At 38.4% G+C, this 15,601-nt stretch overlaps 1 protein-coding gene across 1 annotated transcript; it reads right to left on the bottom strand.

Moving 5' to 3' along the window:
* Positions 1-4,976: 4,976 nt before the first annotated feature.
* Positions 4,977-15,085, bottom strand: map3k2 (mitogen-activated protein kinase kinase kinase 2). The gene is made up of 17 exons (XM_060868846.1): positions 14,629-15,085; positions 12,854-12,926; positions 12,652-12,764; positions 12,530-12,570; positions 11,782-11,881; positions 11,206-11,319; positions 10,820-10,901; positions 10,481-10,611; positions 10,298-10,377; positions 10,119-10,186; positions 9,930-10,022; positions 9,384-9,605; positions 9,115-9,263; positions 8,668-8,799; positions 8,447-8,576; positions 8,029-8,206; positions 4,977-7,743 (listed from the first exon to the last, which is right to left on the bottom strand). Exons 2-17 carry the CDS (start codon positions 12,855-12,857, stop codon positions 7,524-7,526), a joined length of 1,857 nt encoding a protein of 618 aa, XP_060724829.1. The 5' UTR covers positions 12,858-12,926; positions 14,629-15,085; the 3' UTR covers positions 4,977-7,523.
* Positions 15,086-15,601: the final 516 nt, after the last annotated feature.

The following is a 15,601-nucleotide window of genomic DNA, read 5'->3' on the forward strand; positions in this document are numbered from 1 at the left end:
CCGGTACAGCTTTTGCAATATTTACGGTAGTGGTAGTGGAAACGCACAGACCAATTGCATGCGAGTTAAGCCATCCCACGTGATACCACTCAGCCAATCAAGTCTGTGCATTCCTGATGTAAACAATGCGACTCAATAGTGCAAGACAAATGAGAGAGAATTAGAGTAAAGTTACACATGAAAGAAAGATAGCGATACATGTAGAAAACAAAGAGAGAGAAACAGACGAGTGAGACGGAGAAAGGAAGAATAAAGAACAAATGCCGCTCTCAAAAAAAAAAAAGAAAAGTGGACAGAGAAAACATTTACTCCAGAATGGACAGACTGATTTCTGTTCACACTTCCCACTTCACACTAAACCAGTGTGTCTCATATGATCAGAAACTGTGGCACTTATTAAAAGTGACAATGTGAAACACCATTATGAGACAAAACATAAAGGTTTTGAACAAACATGACAGCGTCCCTGAGACAGCTTTCCCAGGTCTGAGGAAAGTAGCCCTATACATCCTGACCATGTTTGGCTCTACATACAACTGTGAGGCAGCTTTCTCTACAATGAACATAATCCAAACTAAATATGGTTCCAGGGTCACTAATGAGCACCTCCACATGTGTATGAGAGCGGCCCTGACTCCATTCAAGCCCAGGTTTAACCCTAACCCAAGCCCAGGTTTAACCCTAACCCAAGCCCAGGTTTAACCCTAACCCTAACCCAAGCCCAGGTTTAACATCCTGCCAAGCTAGAGCTCAGTTATCTCACTGAGATATAAAAGGGAAAGTTAAGCACTTTATTTAAACATACACAATTTTCACATTTTATTTATTTTCTCTTATTTTGAAATGTAGCCCTACTTTTATTAATTTAATGAGAGAACGTTATACATATCTACAATCATACATATGTTCAGTTCTATGTTACATGACAATAAATATTTAGTTTTTGACTTGTACTGAATTTATATGATTTGACAGTCAGGTATTGATTGCTTGCGGATGTTGATACAACTACTAGGTTACTTAAATATATCACACTAACTAGTTAGACATTATGATCTTCCGGACCTTTGCTTCAAGAAATTTTCTCTTACTGGACCTCTTTAAATTTTAGTTGAATACCTCTGACTTAGAGCCTGGAACTTTTCTGTACTTTGTCACAACACCCAGTACTACAGCTGGATTTTTTTTATGAGTAAATTAATCCATCTTATTAACAGTTCTATAGAATTGTCATTACTCACAGCTTTGTGGTTCAAACCAAACAACACAAACCTGTTTGTAAACCGCACAAAACATGTAATGGCTTGTCTGATACTGTTACTTTATCCTTTTGAATGCCATAATTATCCATACTCACTAATAATATGAATTAGTGTTATACATGATTGTAAGGAATTCTCATCTGCCGTATGAAGACAGGATAACCATTCTTTCATCTGCTCTTGGTGCAGGATAACCTCAAATTTAGCCTCTCAGATCTCTGCTCAGTTTCTGGTTCCCGGCGAGTACTCGGGGAAGTCTCAATGAACACACTTCTCTCAGAGAGAAGTTCCAAAGTTTATTAGGAAGAGCAGGAATATATAGTCGTTCAAGAAGAGGGAGGGTGTAGTGGGTCTGTGTGTTGCTATGTGTGTGGACATATGTGTTTAGGTAACCTCTCAGTTACCCCAATAAAGTCAGATCTTATAGGGATGTGAACCTATACTTCCCTTAGTTCCCATGGTTGGTAACATAAGGAATGATTATGGCAAGGCCATTTGTTTTAAGACTAATTAGGGAACAAGAGAATTAAGGGACAAGAGTGTGTTTGTGTGTGTGGGGGGGAAAAAAAAACAATGTACAGACAGTCTGCAACATTACCAGAAAAGATTGTTTCATGCAATTATTCTCACAATGATATAGCAATACTATGCTAATACTACTATACAATACATTTACTATACTACCAGTACTGCATTACTATACATATTTACATTACATGATGCAATGGGCTTAATAACTTAAACATTACTTGCTTTGAAGGATTTAAAGATAATTTACAATGTTTTAATCTTTTGTAAATGAAATAAATTGTAAGCAATTAGTAATTGTTAGCAATTGCTGTGGTTTAAGAGGAATTTAACACTTCCAGACATGCGCTAATTGGAAATCAATCAACTCCAGGGTTGCCATGTTTCATTCTTTATTCACTCCAGGCATCTTACTACCTCCTGCTGGTGATAATCCCCCGTGGTGTTAGTGCTCAGTCAAACGTTCATACTGATTGGATAAAACCGAAATGAAAAATCTTTTAAAAATAAATTAGCATTTAACATACCTACAGAATGTGCGCTCTCTCTCTCTCTCTCTAATATTTTATATATATATATATATATATATATATATATATATATATATATATATATATATATATATATATATATATATATCACATCACACTAGATGTAGGGGGGCACGGTGGCTTTGTGGTTAGCACGTTCACCTCACACCTCCAGGTTGGTTGGGGTTCGATTCCTGCCTTCGCCTTGTGTGTGGAGTTTGCATGTTCTCCCCGTGCCTCGGGGGTTTCCTCCGGGTACTCCGGTTTCCTCCCCCGGTCCAAAGACATGCATGGTAGGTTGATTGGCATCTCTGGAAAATTGTCCCTAGCGTGTGAGAGCGTGAGTGCATGAGTGTGTGTGCCCTGCGATGGATTGGCACTCCGTCCAGGGTGTATCCTGCCTTGATGCCCGATGACGACTGAGATAGGCACAGGCTCCCCGTGACCCGAGGTAGTTCGAATAAGCGGTAGAAGAGGAATGAATGAATGACACTAGATGTAAAGAAACTCAAGACAAACCAGACGCACAAACAAATGTGAAATAAATATTTTTTTTATTATTATTTTCATTATCGTCATTATTAGCAACACTATACAAAGTGCCAGCTGTTTACAGGCAATCTCATGATGTCCAGCAAATTGTCCAAATCAGCTCTGCTTTCATAGCAGCTCACAACCTCATTGGGCCATTTGAATGCCTATCATGCATATAATCTCAAGTTTTAAAAAAAGAAAAAAATAAAATATATTTTATATATATATGTATATATATAAAAAAAAATATGCGTAGCACTGATATACAGATTTGATATAAACAGGCGTATTGGTCACAAACCAAATTGAATTAGAAACATGGCTTTCTCGTACCATAGACAAAGCAGACAAGAGATTTGAGCCTGATAATTGAACTCTGTCAAAAAGAGAAAATCTTTCTTTTTATTTATTTATATATTTTTTTTATTTTATATTTTGGTTGTTTTTTTTTCCCCTTTTGGTTAGTTTTATTTATTTATTTATTTTTCTTTTCAGTTGTGTAGTCAAAAAGCACAAGGCATTGAGGACAGTGCTTTTTGCACTGGCGACACTCAAATCGGAAAAAAGCCTGACACACACACACACACACACACACACACATACACACAAACCATACAAAAAGTGCATTCAGGAGTGGCAGCAGTGGCACAACCACCATCTACATTTTGAAAGCCTGTCCTGTTAATTAAGTGAAGCTTAGATGGTGATTAGGAATGAGTTGTTAGAAAGTGTTGAAAGTGTAACAACAAAAACAACAACAACAACAACAACAACAACAACATGGTGGTGGCTTGTTAGATCCTGCAGGCTGCATTTTAAACAAGTCACACAATAATGCAGAAATACAAGAAAACACAAACAGTGCCACCTGTAGTTCGATCGGTACATTCCTGCATAAGCTCGGCTCTTTCTACCACGTCGTGTCGGGGAATCCTGCCGTTCCCCGCTCGTATGGACATACAATCAAAAGCTTACACACACTTACACACGTGATGTGCCAAACATTCACTGGCAAAAGTATTACATCAGTGTACAAATCAGTGTACAAATCAGGGTCTGAAAAATGTGCAAAAATTTCAACATGAAAAGGACAGACGGTCGTACAACCGTACATACGCTACAAACGCCTGCACACCGCGTACACTAACAGACACTGAATAATGCATTCTTTCCTTTTCAGGTCGAGTGAATTTAAACAGAAATTGTGAAACTGCGCTTCAGCTGAATCTTGCAATTAGGCTAAGCACAACATGGAACACAATATAGCAATCATAAAAAAAAAAAAAAAAAAAAAGTGCTCCTGGCTCAGAGAACTAGAACGTACCAATAGTTACTGGTCTAAAGGAGGAAGAATGTGGAGGCATCTGGATTGTACCTGACCATGCATTAACCTGAATGAGGGCGTCAACGTAATTACTGTAATGTATTCAAACAACCTAACAACAGGCTCTGAGTCTCTAACAGTAAACAGAAGAATCTGGAGTACAAAAACTGTAAACATCATTTGGAGTGGAACGGTTGCATTTTAATCGTTATCGGCTCTGTAGAGGCTTTTTAAAAGCACCGGAGTTTAAGCTTTTTCTTTTCTTTTCTTTTCTTGTGGTTCTGTTCAATACTGTGCCATCTACACGATGGCAGCATTCAGGATCCACGCTATACAGTGCCAAAGGAAAATCCAAACTACTTAAAGCAGAGTCTCTACAGCTTTAAATCTCATTACAATAGCCTTCACAGACACAAAAAAAAAAAACAAACAGCAGCCTAGTGCTAAGCCATAAGGTAAGTAGAACTGCTTTGAGGTGACGGCTTACAGTACTGCTTTTATATTCGATAAACAGCTACTGAAAGATCGGCGAGCGAACACGCACCGTCACTTCACTGCCATTTCCTTTTAACAAGACTAAAAATGTGACTAAAAACAGCAGCTTTTGATGCAACTTTCAGATGTAATATAAGTTAAATAACTGTTACAACCAAAGAAAATATCTAACGTGCATTCACATCAAGTCCAAGGTTTTGTATGTATGTTTTTTGTGTATGTATATATATATATATATATATATATATATATATATATATATATATATATATATATATATATATATATATAAATAAAACACACACACACACAAGTACATTAAGGGGAAATAGACTATCGATCAAGAGCCATGTTTACATGCAAATGTTAACGTAACTAAAATCTTCAACCTAAATGAAAGGGGAAAAAAAACTGATTAAATTTAAAAAGGTTCTCATAATTATTGTGACAAGAAAAAATTTTGGATGAGATTGCATGTAACACACATGTATAAGGAGACTTATCAGAGGGTTGAGTTTAAGTTAAATAGATAAATAATTGGTTTGGATTAGTGAAAATGTCTGCATGTAAACATGGCCACAGATTTCCATGCATGAGGATGATCTCAGGTCAGCTCGGTCACGGCCCACAGGCAAAACATCACTTCGTTACACTAAACAGATTTCGTACTTTGTTAAAAGGCTGAAGTCATTAAGGAAATTCAGCGCACTTGTAAACGGGTTAAACAAACACTGATGCCGAAGAGCTTTGCCAAGACCTGGGACATGAAAAGGAAAAGATACTTAAGAAAATGTTACAGAAATGCCAATCCTATAAATTACTAATCTGACAAAACATTGATTTACACGTCTGCAAACAATACGCAAGCAAAGACACCAATGCTGCAGTAGTGTGTGCAAGCGTGTGTTACGCATTCATAAGATGATCTCTAAATTAATTTTTTTTTTTAAATATTAATACGGGTCTCAAGACTTTTGTGGGATTTTGAGGTCAGTTTCAGGTTTAAAAAAAAATAAATAAAAAATATGGTCAAGTACTGTTGAGTATTAATGAGAACTTGAATCACGTTGGGTGTTCTGAGGTCTGCTTTACAATGGAATAAAAAAAAAAAAACACAAATCAAATCAACAATAAAATTTCATATTTTTTCTTCATATTGCATGGTTCTGTTAAAAAAAAAAAAAATTGAATAAAAATAATACTATAGAATTCTTCTGGCTTCAAACAACATGGCAATTAAATGCATATGGATTAACTGTAATCTAAAGAATCCTGTTGTGTATTCAGTCGTTCATCTATTTCAAATAAATAACATTCGATCTGCTGTTAAAGGAAAACTCCACCCTGAAGCATCATTACATATGTTTCTATTGAAATATCTTAGCATGATAAAAGACTCAAATTTGTACAGTGGTGCTGATTATGCAGCTCTTTGAGGTCACATTTATGGTCTGGTTGAAGAAAAAGTGAGAGCTTCGTTCCTCATTAACCGTTCTCCTGCTATGTTCAGCGTAGAAATAAAGGAGTTGTTGCTGCAAACAGTGGACACAAAGCCACAGAATGCACTGCAGCTATAATATGACTCGGTTGTGCTGAGCTCCGGCAGAAGTTAATTAGCCGGCTAGTTCACGCCGTACGTGTTGGTGCTGATGGCTGTGAAAGCATGAAGGTTGAAGCTTTGGAAGCTCATCTGTCTGACCGCCTTTAGGGAAACGTTACGTTCAACAGAATCGTGAGAACGAAACGTCTTAATACTTAAAAAGTAATTTAAAAAAAAAAAAAAAAAACGAAGACAAGTTTATTTTAAAGATTAATATGCAAGTCATTCAGGGTGGATTTTTCCTTTAAAGACACGATTCTAGTCACTAGGCTCCATCCCCAGCGTGTGTGTTCTGGGATTTTGGCTTTCATCAATAAACGTGTATCAAAACGACCTCAGCTTACACCGAAGATTACGGCACTGTCACGGGAAGGCAAAGGAGTGCTTAAGGAACTGACCTGGAGTCAGTTTGACAATAAAGCAGTGAATGAGAAAAGGAGAAGACTTAAAGATCTGAAGCTGAGTGATCACATGGTGTGGGAGCACAGGCTCACAAAACTGTTTCCACATACCTAAAAGGCACAAAGCAAAAAAGCAACATTGATTGTGCGTGAAACAAATGAATCACTATCCTGCTTGACCCTACAGCTCAAAAATAGTGGCACTGTCTGATAAACTGTGAGAGGGAGACGGGAGATACAGCAAAAACTAATATTTGTACAGCATAGTGAGTGGGAAAATCTACAGTATAGATGTTGATGAAAGTGTGATTGTGTGTCTGTACTAACTGTGCAAGAGAATGAGAACTTACAGGAGTAAAGCTGGAGTCCCAACACCCTGTGGTCTGATTTTCTTTCCCATTGATTTGCCTGTTTTTTTGTTTTTTTTTTAGCAGCTTGATGGCACACCAGCCCACTCCTGGGCTTAACAGTACATTCTGGGTCGTGTTGGAAAGAGACAGCCTCTCAGATTCATCCCGTGAGCATAGAAGCTGACGAGACTGCCTGGAGATTAGTCTCCTAGTCCAAATTCGCATAACTCATAAGAAAGAAAAATCTACAATAACAAAACTCCTTTAGTCTTTAGGGGTACTTACCCCTGAGTGAAATTAAGGTGCAATGTTTTCATACGGAATCAAGCTGCTCCCAAATGCTATCCTCCACCAACAGAGGTGTTAAGCCCCTTTCTGCTAAGCTACATCCCCGTTCTCTCTGGTCCAATGGGAGAGCTATACAGCAGGCTGGGCGAAGTGTAAAAAAGGGCAGACACTTAGGGTTGTCTCTAATCATTCAGTGATCGAGGGCAAGGGGTTAGTGAACAAACAGATGCCGTAATAAGTCCTCAGCAGCTGGCCGTTGTTTTGTTTCCACAAAAATGCGTTTAAGGAAGTCGCGGCAGTGGTCAGACACATGAGCTGGGAGTGTAGGGTTGGTTGGTTGGGTTGCGATCTTAAAGATGGCCGCCATCGCCTCGAACTCTGCCCAAGGAGGACGCTGGGTTAGCATTTCAACTACAGTGCAGCCAACACTCCTGCAGTAATAAAAGCAAGTAATTATTAATCATTAAGTGTGTATCCGAAGTGTGTTTATGCTGCTCGCTGTGTACAAGACACGGAACAAAGAGATGTCAATGGTTGCACGATGAGCATGAATTGCTTAAGCAACAAAGAACCGTGTTCTAAACACAGGGTTAATCTCCGGAGTAGGTAGTGTAAGTACTGGTCTGTGAAATGTTTCGTCATTCCAAAATGCCTGTAATTAGTAAGTCAAAGCAAACACGTCCAACTTTTCACACATTATAGGTATTTTTGCTTACCATATATCAGCTTTCCTTCCATAGCCCTCTCCACTAATGACCTCTGGGCTCATCCAGTATGGCGTTCCTGTCACTGACTTTATACCCGTTCCTGACAGACAGATGGTCTGCAGCCGACGACTCGCCCCGAAGTCGCCTAGCTTCACGTTCCCAGCTGAATCTCTCAGGATGTTGGCACCTAACAGGAAAAAGGCAAGCGAGTAAAATACATCAAAAACAAATACAAGAAAGCATGAGCAACCAAACAAGGTAAATAAATTAACAAAGTAATGACAGCAACTACAGTAACTAATGTGAATTCATTCCAAATCGATTCCATTAAAGTATTTGACTGGTTTATTATTATGAAAAGTGAGCAGAAGTGTCACATCCTACCTTTATCTGTCATGTCAGAGTCGTGGGTGTCTTACGTTCTCACCTTTGATGTCTCGGTGTACGATCATGTTGCTATGCAGGTAACACACTCCTTCCAAGATCTGCCGTGTGTATTTACGCGTGACGTTTTCTGTCAGCGCGCCGTAAGACTTGAGTTGGTCTTTAATTGACCCCTGAGAACACAGACGTATAAAGCATCACATCTCGGAGGACGCTACCTCAGAAGTTAGGCTTCAGATGGTGTAACAGATTTTGTGTTTTTACCCCTGGCATGTACTCCATGAAGATAGAGAGAGTTCTTTCATGTGTATCCCGCAGGCAGCCATAGTACTGGACTATGCGTTCGTGAAAAAGATTTTTCAGGAGCTGGATCTCACACTCCAACGCACTCACCTCCTTAAAATGTAGGAAGACCGACAAATACAGACAAAATGTCATAAGCACACATACATATAGTGGCTTGAATAAATATTGACCCGTGATTTTGTTGTGTTCCAACATGTCAGTGAAATTATTACTGAAATATTTGGGATGATATGATGTGGATTTATGTTAAATATCCCATAATATTCAAAGGTTACAACTGGTCAGTATGTGAGTTAAGAGTTAAGCTTACTTACTATACGTACAGAAGGCCCTGTTACGCGTTTGAGTAAATTATAAATGCTGCATTTACACTGCACAAATACTGTGAATGTGTTGATCTCTAACCTTGCTGGTCTCTGGGCTGTCTGGGTCAAACTGAACCTGCTTGACGGCGAGTTCTCTGCCCGTGTCAGCATCGTAACAGAGGAAGACTCGACCAAATCCTCCCTGACCCAGCAGCTTTCCCAGGCGCCAGTTTGTGGGGGCACGAGGAGCTACACATACAAACACAGACTATGTATAAAGCCCAGGCTTCGTGGATCGTGTCTCCGATAGTGCAACAGAACATAAAATAACCCAGGAACTGTACATTTTCAAAGATTTATCAAACTTACAGCGACTGGGCGGGCTGATGTCCATGACAGAGAGTGTTGGGTTGGTGCTAGGGTTGGGTTCGATGTCGCTGCCACGGCGCCGACGACCTGGCTCTTCCAGTTCAGGCGAGAAGATGCTGCTGCCGCTGCTGGTGCTCGGGCTCTGGTCTGTCGGGCTGAAGCTCATGGGTGAGCGGAAGCCGTGGCCCTGTGTTCGCCGTGCTCGAGGAAATGTCTTACGGCCTGCAGTAAGGAAGGGGGAAATAAAATTTTACAGAAATTGTCATGAACCAATAAATAAATCATCCTTGTCTGTTTTGTTATTAGATATTTATGGACTTCTTAAGCAGCTCATTACAGTATGTACCGTTCATCAAAAGACTCATTAGACACTACAAACCTTAAACCTAAAGACTACCTCACAGTTTTGGTTTTAAATCCCGATTTCCTTCCAACTTTTATGACTACAACAATGATCTCAATATAAGCAATGAGCTTAATAGAAGCAATAATAATGACAGCAACGTTAACTTTATTTGCATTCAAAGTAAGTAAATAATCCCTCACCATCACTATAGTCCTGCAGACCAAAGGGAATAGGGTACCTTCGTGGATATGTACCACCTTTCCCTGACTTCTCAAACACTGGAATGTCACATTCTGAAACAACAAGACTTTGAAATTTTAACTAGTTCTTTTACAACTACTTAAACGCTTTCTTTTTTATTTTTGTTGCTGCTGTATATAAAAGCTTACCCGGAAAGTCCTGATGGTTGTCTGGGTAACTCTGAGCTCGAGGCATGCGTGATTTAGGATAGCTATCACTATAGGATGAGGAAAATAAAGTCAACCCTTAGCCCCATTTTGAGTGTGTGTGTGTGTGTGTGTGTGTGTGTGTGTGTGTGTGCGCACACATGTGTGCACTTTAAAAGTACCTGTCAAGAGGGCTATCTAATGAAGGACAACTGCCTGATGCTGAATTCTCAGGACTGCTCATGGACAGTGGATCCAGCATCTATATTTACAAACACACATGTCACAGTTATTCTCCCTGATCCCAACAGGTGCTGAAGCTTATTTTATATTTAAAAAAAAAAAGCCAATAAATGGGCCATTACCTGGTCCATGCTCTCAGGGATGAACTCTCCCTCGCTGTTGATGCTGGTGAATGAGCCATTTCTGGCCACCTGCTGCAGAGCATCAGGGATGTAGCCTGGAGGAGGAGAGCTGCGGTCTGTTGATTGAGATCCTGCACAGACACAGCAATTTGTATCCCATTTAACTAAATTTAACCTCATCCTTGAAAGAGAGAAATAAACAAGACTGTAAAGCGTTAAAAACAGTCGTAGGCAGTAAGACACATTTGTCTTAATTCACAGAGAGGATGCCAAATTCAACCCCGACTTTATATTGATACATTGAGGCAGGACTTTGACGTAATTTGACTCAGCACTGACCTATAAGGGCCAGCATGTTCTTCCTGTCTGTGTTGTCCAGATGCTCGTGAGTCAGCAACATATTCATACCGGAGAGAGAGTTCTGATAAAGTAAATGAAAAAAGGAAGAAGAAAAAAAAAAGGAAAAAAAAACACAACTAAGCAACGCAATAAATTATGTGAATACAATCTTTAAAAATAGACGATTACATTCATTCTAATGCGTTTGTTGAGGTACTTTAGGACATTCCCTACACAACAAACTATGGTTCTCTGGAAACACTTTTTATATTATTCTTAATTTTCTTACGATATCCATTTTACATAATGGTGAGTGAAATATATAATTGTTTATACAAAATAGAAATTTAAAATGCCATTCATTTTTAAAAGAAGCTCAGACTGACCTGAGAAGATGCTGGAAGCACCAGCAGTATCTTCAGACTCTTCATGTGAACAGAGCGATCCAGCAGCTCCACAGCCTTATCCAGATCATCTTGGGTGCTCAAAGGAATGATCAGCTAGAGAGAGCGACAGAGACAGAGAGATGGAGGGAGAGAGAGGGAGAGAGAGAGACAGAGGAAATGAGAGAGAGAGAGAGAGAGAGAGAGAGAGAGAGAGAGAGAGAGAGAGAGAGAGAGAGAGAGAGAGAGAGAGAGACAGAGGGAGAGAGAGAGAGAGAGAGGGGGAGAAAGAGAGAGACAGAAGGGGAGAGAGAGAGGGAGAGAGAGAGAGAGAGAGAGAGACAGAGAGGGAGAGAGAGACAGCAGGTACAGTTAAAAAAAAGGGAGACAGAAAAGAAAAAGTGAAAGGATAAAAAAAAAAAAAAAACGGTGAAATAGAAAAGAGGGGAATTATTTTATTTTCCAGTTCATTTCTGATTAATTTCAGTAATTCCACTGAAAATGATTATGTCAAGTCAGATGCAAGGTCGGTATTAAACTACGAGGTCTGATGTACATGTGCACACTGATCTCTGATACCTCATTATTGGTGTAGTGCAGGTCCATCGTTTGACCAAATGCCACTTTAGCTTTGACACTTAGATCATCCAGCCTGAGAGGTCGGGGAAACTGCAGGATCCTGGAACAACAAAAAGAAAAGTAGATTATAACATATTATAAAGTGTGTATGTACACACACAATAAAATTACATAATGTTTTAACATACATTACATTCATATATAAATACCCAAAGCTAAATAGCTGTACTAACTATATTTTATTCTGCATGTTAGCATTTCTTAAAGTGGTCCATAAAGACCCAAAGACTGCACATTTTAGTTCTAGCCAAGCTTTCAACAAATCTAAAATGAGGAAATATGTATCAATAGCAGGAAGAGAGCAATTAATTAGATCTATAATTAACAAAAATGTAAATAAAATACTAACATAAACCAAATAACAGTTTATGAGCAAATGTATTCCTTCATCTTTGGAGCTAATAGGGGACTTTTAGATACGTTATGTCTTCATATGGGAAACTGAACATTTTTATTACCAATTATTGCACTTGTGAAGCAAAAGACAAAAATGGCAGAAAAAAATGTGAAAATTAGAAAAATATATTTGTATTAATTTTAGTATAGTATAGTTTTATAGTAATTAGGACTGTGATTTTTCATCACACTTACAATCTCAACATTTTAAGAAGGTCTTTTACGGATCATGTATATCACATCACCTCCGGCAAATTGTGAATAAGAACTTTTTATAAGTTTAAGTCAATACCTCTTCTCTCCTCGGTACTCAAACTTCACCCGAACATCATTCTGTAAGGAAGAAAGCACATTCAAGTACAGCCTTTATATCTGTCAAGTTCAGTAAACAAGAAATAGGCAAAATAAACAGACCTGGTTCTTGGGGGACGAGGCTTTAGGTTTTCCCAGATCAGGCATGGCTGACCGGTTGGAGCGCTGCAGTTCAGCCAGATCCTGCATGATTGAGTTCAAAACCTCCTGTTCGTCTGGTGGGACAAACACAACCATTTAATAATAAATCATCCTAACAAAGAACAAAAAAAAAATGGAGACGGTATTATGAATTAGTACATACCCATGATCACTGCTCAGATTTTGCCCCAGGAGTTCAGGAAAGAGGATTGGCCCATCAAATGGGTTCCTTTATCCTAAATATGCAGAACACATTTTAAAAGATTTACTCTAATCAACATGTGTCAACTTTTGTTCACCTCTATGTTGAAGTTGGTTTTTTTTTATGTCTAATGCTTCGTTTAAAGGCTTTAAACGAAACATTAGACATAAAAAAAAAACAACTTTAACATAGAACTGAACACGTGTTATTACGTGTATAATGCTTCATTTGAAGGCTGAGACACTGCGGATAGAAATAATTTATCCCATTAATCATTTTTACCTTTTAATACCATCTAATATAATATAAAAAGCTTTATATTAAACTGCAGAAATAAAATAATCACCTATGACTGTTATATTCTCTAATATAGAAAATTATTAAAATCTATTGTATAAACCCCACAATCTACAGCAGAAATTGATGTTTCTTAAATTCATATACAAAACTCAATTTTGAGAGATTTTACTTGTTCATTCCTATTCTACAGAATATTACAAACTAGGGACTCATAGAAAACTTTTATTGGTACTTGTCAATACTGCCAGGAAAATAAAAATGCTTTGCATTAAATTTTGCATCGAATTAAATCTGTTTCTGTTGTTCTGCTAACAAAGAACTCCTTATTTGTTGGACATTATATGATATAAACAGTATCTTTAACAGAAAGTGAGGTATCTTTATACTTGCTTTAGCAGTCTGCATGTCTCAGGTGTGTGTGTGTGTGTGTGTGTGTGTGTGTGTGTGTGTGTGTGTGTGTGATACATGTCACACTGTACTCATTAGATACCTCACGCTCTCTATTAAACACACTGTTTTGAATGTCCTGTTAAAATGTTTCTTATCACTGTATGAATGGAAAAGTGAAAGAAATATTCTGACAATATTAAAAGGCTACGTATTAATTATGCAAATGTATGCATGAAGTATGCAAACGTCGGAGTGCATAATAAGTAGTTAATTATACAAAGTCTCATTTGGAGAAATAAAGGCATCGGTGAACGCTTATGACAAAGTGATAACGCTGACAAACTGTTTCTCTGGACTTCACTTGCTGTCAAAGTTTTGTGTTAGCAATTTAGCCAAATTATGTTCGCTAAAGTGCTGCCAACTGGCAAAACCCTTAGTGACAAATACAAGTTTATTAAACAGACTTACAAGTGAACACTTTATAACCAGAAATTAACATAATTATTAAATAAATAAAAAACCTAGTAGCAAACTAAGGCTAATGAACTAGCCTAACCACCTAGCATCCTCTTCTCACTGTTCAACCACTTAAAATAAAATTAAAATGTAAGTACAGGCCTATTAATAATATTAAGTAGTGATTAAAATATAAATACAACTAAACTACAGTAGAATTTGTCAGCTTGTTAGTTATGTGCGGTCCGTCATGTCGGCTTGCTAAACCGCTAGCATACTCATTAATGCAGCTTAAAAGCTATTCGGATTGTTTCTTAATCGTGTTAAATATTAATAGGATTAAATGTAGCTACAGCAAATTGAATTTGAATTAAAACCCGCTGTTTAAGTAAAAAAAAAAAGAGCAGAAAGAGAGTCAGGTCTCGTTAGCTAGCCGCTACAGCTATGCTAACGTAGGCTTGCTAACAACTAGCTAGCTCGTGCAAGCCGAATACGCTCACTACGAGTAAATGTGAAGTTTATTTACAGAGCTGTGAGAGTAAAGTGTGTAAGAGGAATCACGTATAAAAGAAAATAAGCGCTCTTCACACCTGGGTTGTCTGTGTTCTGTTCACTTCCTCATCCAAAACGGCCCTGGAAGTGCGGCCCTGGCGCAAAGCTAACAAGTTATAAAGTCCGTTTAGAAGTTCAACTTCAGCGCGAGGCCTGTGTTTATATCATATCTTAGCTGAATTAGCTTAGCATTTCGTAGCTTTGCATTATTCCTCCAGGCCATTAATTAACCGAACAGTTCAATAACTTGTGACATTTGATGGTGATGTGTGTGTTGTGCGGTCGTGAAAATCTACATAAAACACGTCTAACGAACGACTTGGACAGCTAACGTTGAGCTATCAAGCGTTTCTCGGTCTGTTTTGTTTACATGCAAAAACGCTCCAACACGACACGAAACGATCCGAGACACCAAGCTGCGAATACGGTTACAGTCCGTTGAACAGGCCGAGCGATACTCTTGGTCTCAAATCTCTCCCAAAATCCACATTTAGGTGCACTATACAGAGTTTAAACTGCGGTCCAATTTAGTGCCCTAGGTATCAAGGCGGAGTCGATTGAAATACAACCCTAGATGACGCGCATATTTGCTCTCTTCGTGCCTTTGATGATCGCCATCCAGTGGTTACTGGGGTAATTAAAACAAACTCACAAAAATGATTCATTGATTCATTAATTACTTCATTCAACCACATCATCTTGATCAGGGTCTCCTGGAGTCTGTCCACAAGGACCTGGGGAGAACAAACAGAGGAACCTGGAGCAACAAAACTGTTGGGTTGTGTAAGAAATTACAGAATGCTTCAAATCAGATTCCACTTCAAGCTGTCAGAATGATCAGAGGTGCTTTCAGGGTGATTTCTTATTGAATTAATATGATCCAAATCTCTGAATGGGGTTACAAATTTGAAATGAATGTATTTCACTGTAAAGATGTGATACCGTATTATATTATCGTTATCGTCATCGTCATCATAATGGCATGCTATTAAACATGATTTACATGTTCAT

The sequence above is a fragment of the Tachysurus vachellii genome, chromosome 4 (genome assembly GCF_030014155.1).
Source record: "Tachysurus vachellii isolate PV-2020 chromosome 4, HZAU_Pvac_v1, whole genome shotgun sequence".
Lineage (NCBI taxonomy): Eukaryota > Metazoa > Chordata > Actinopteri > Siluriformes > Bagridae > Tachysurus > Tachysurus vachellii.

Coding starts and splice junctions, on each gene's coding strand:
- map3k2 (XM_060868846.1), bottom strand. Junction 10,378..10,480: donor TCCCTGAGAGCATGGACCAG/GTAATGGCCCAT, acceptor TTGTAAATATAG/ATGCTGGATCCACTGTCCAT. Junction 8,577..8,667: donor TCATGGAGTACATGCCAGGG/GTAAAAACACAA, acceptor CTGTGTTCTCAG/GGGTCAATTAAAGACCAACT.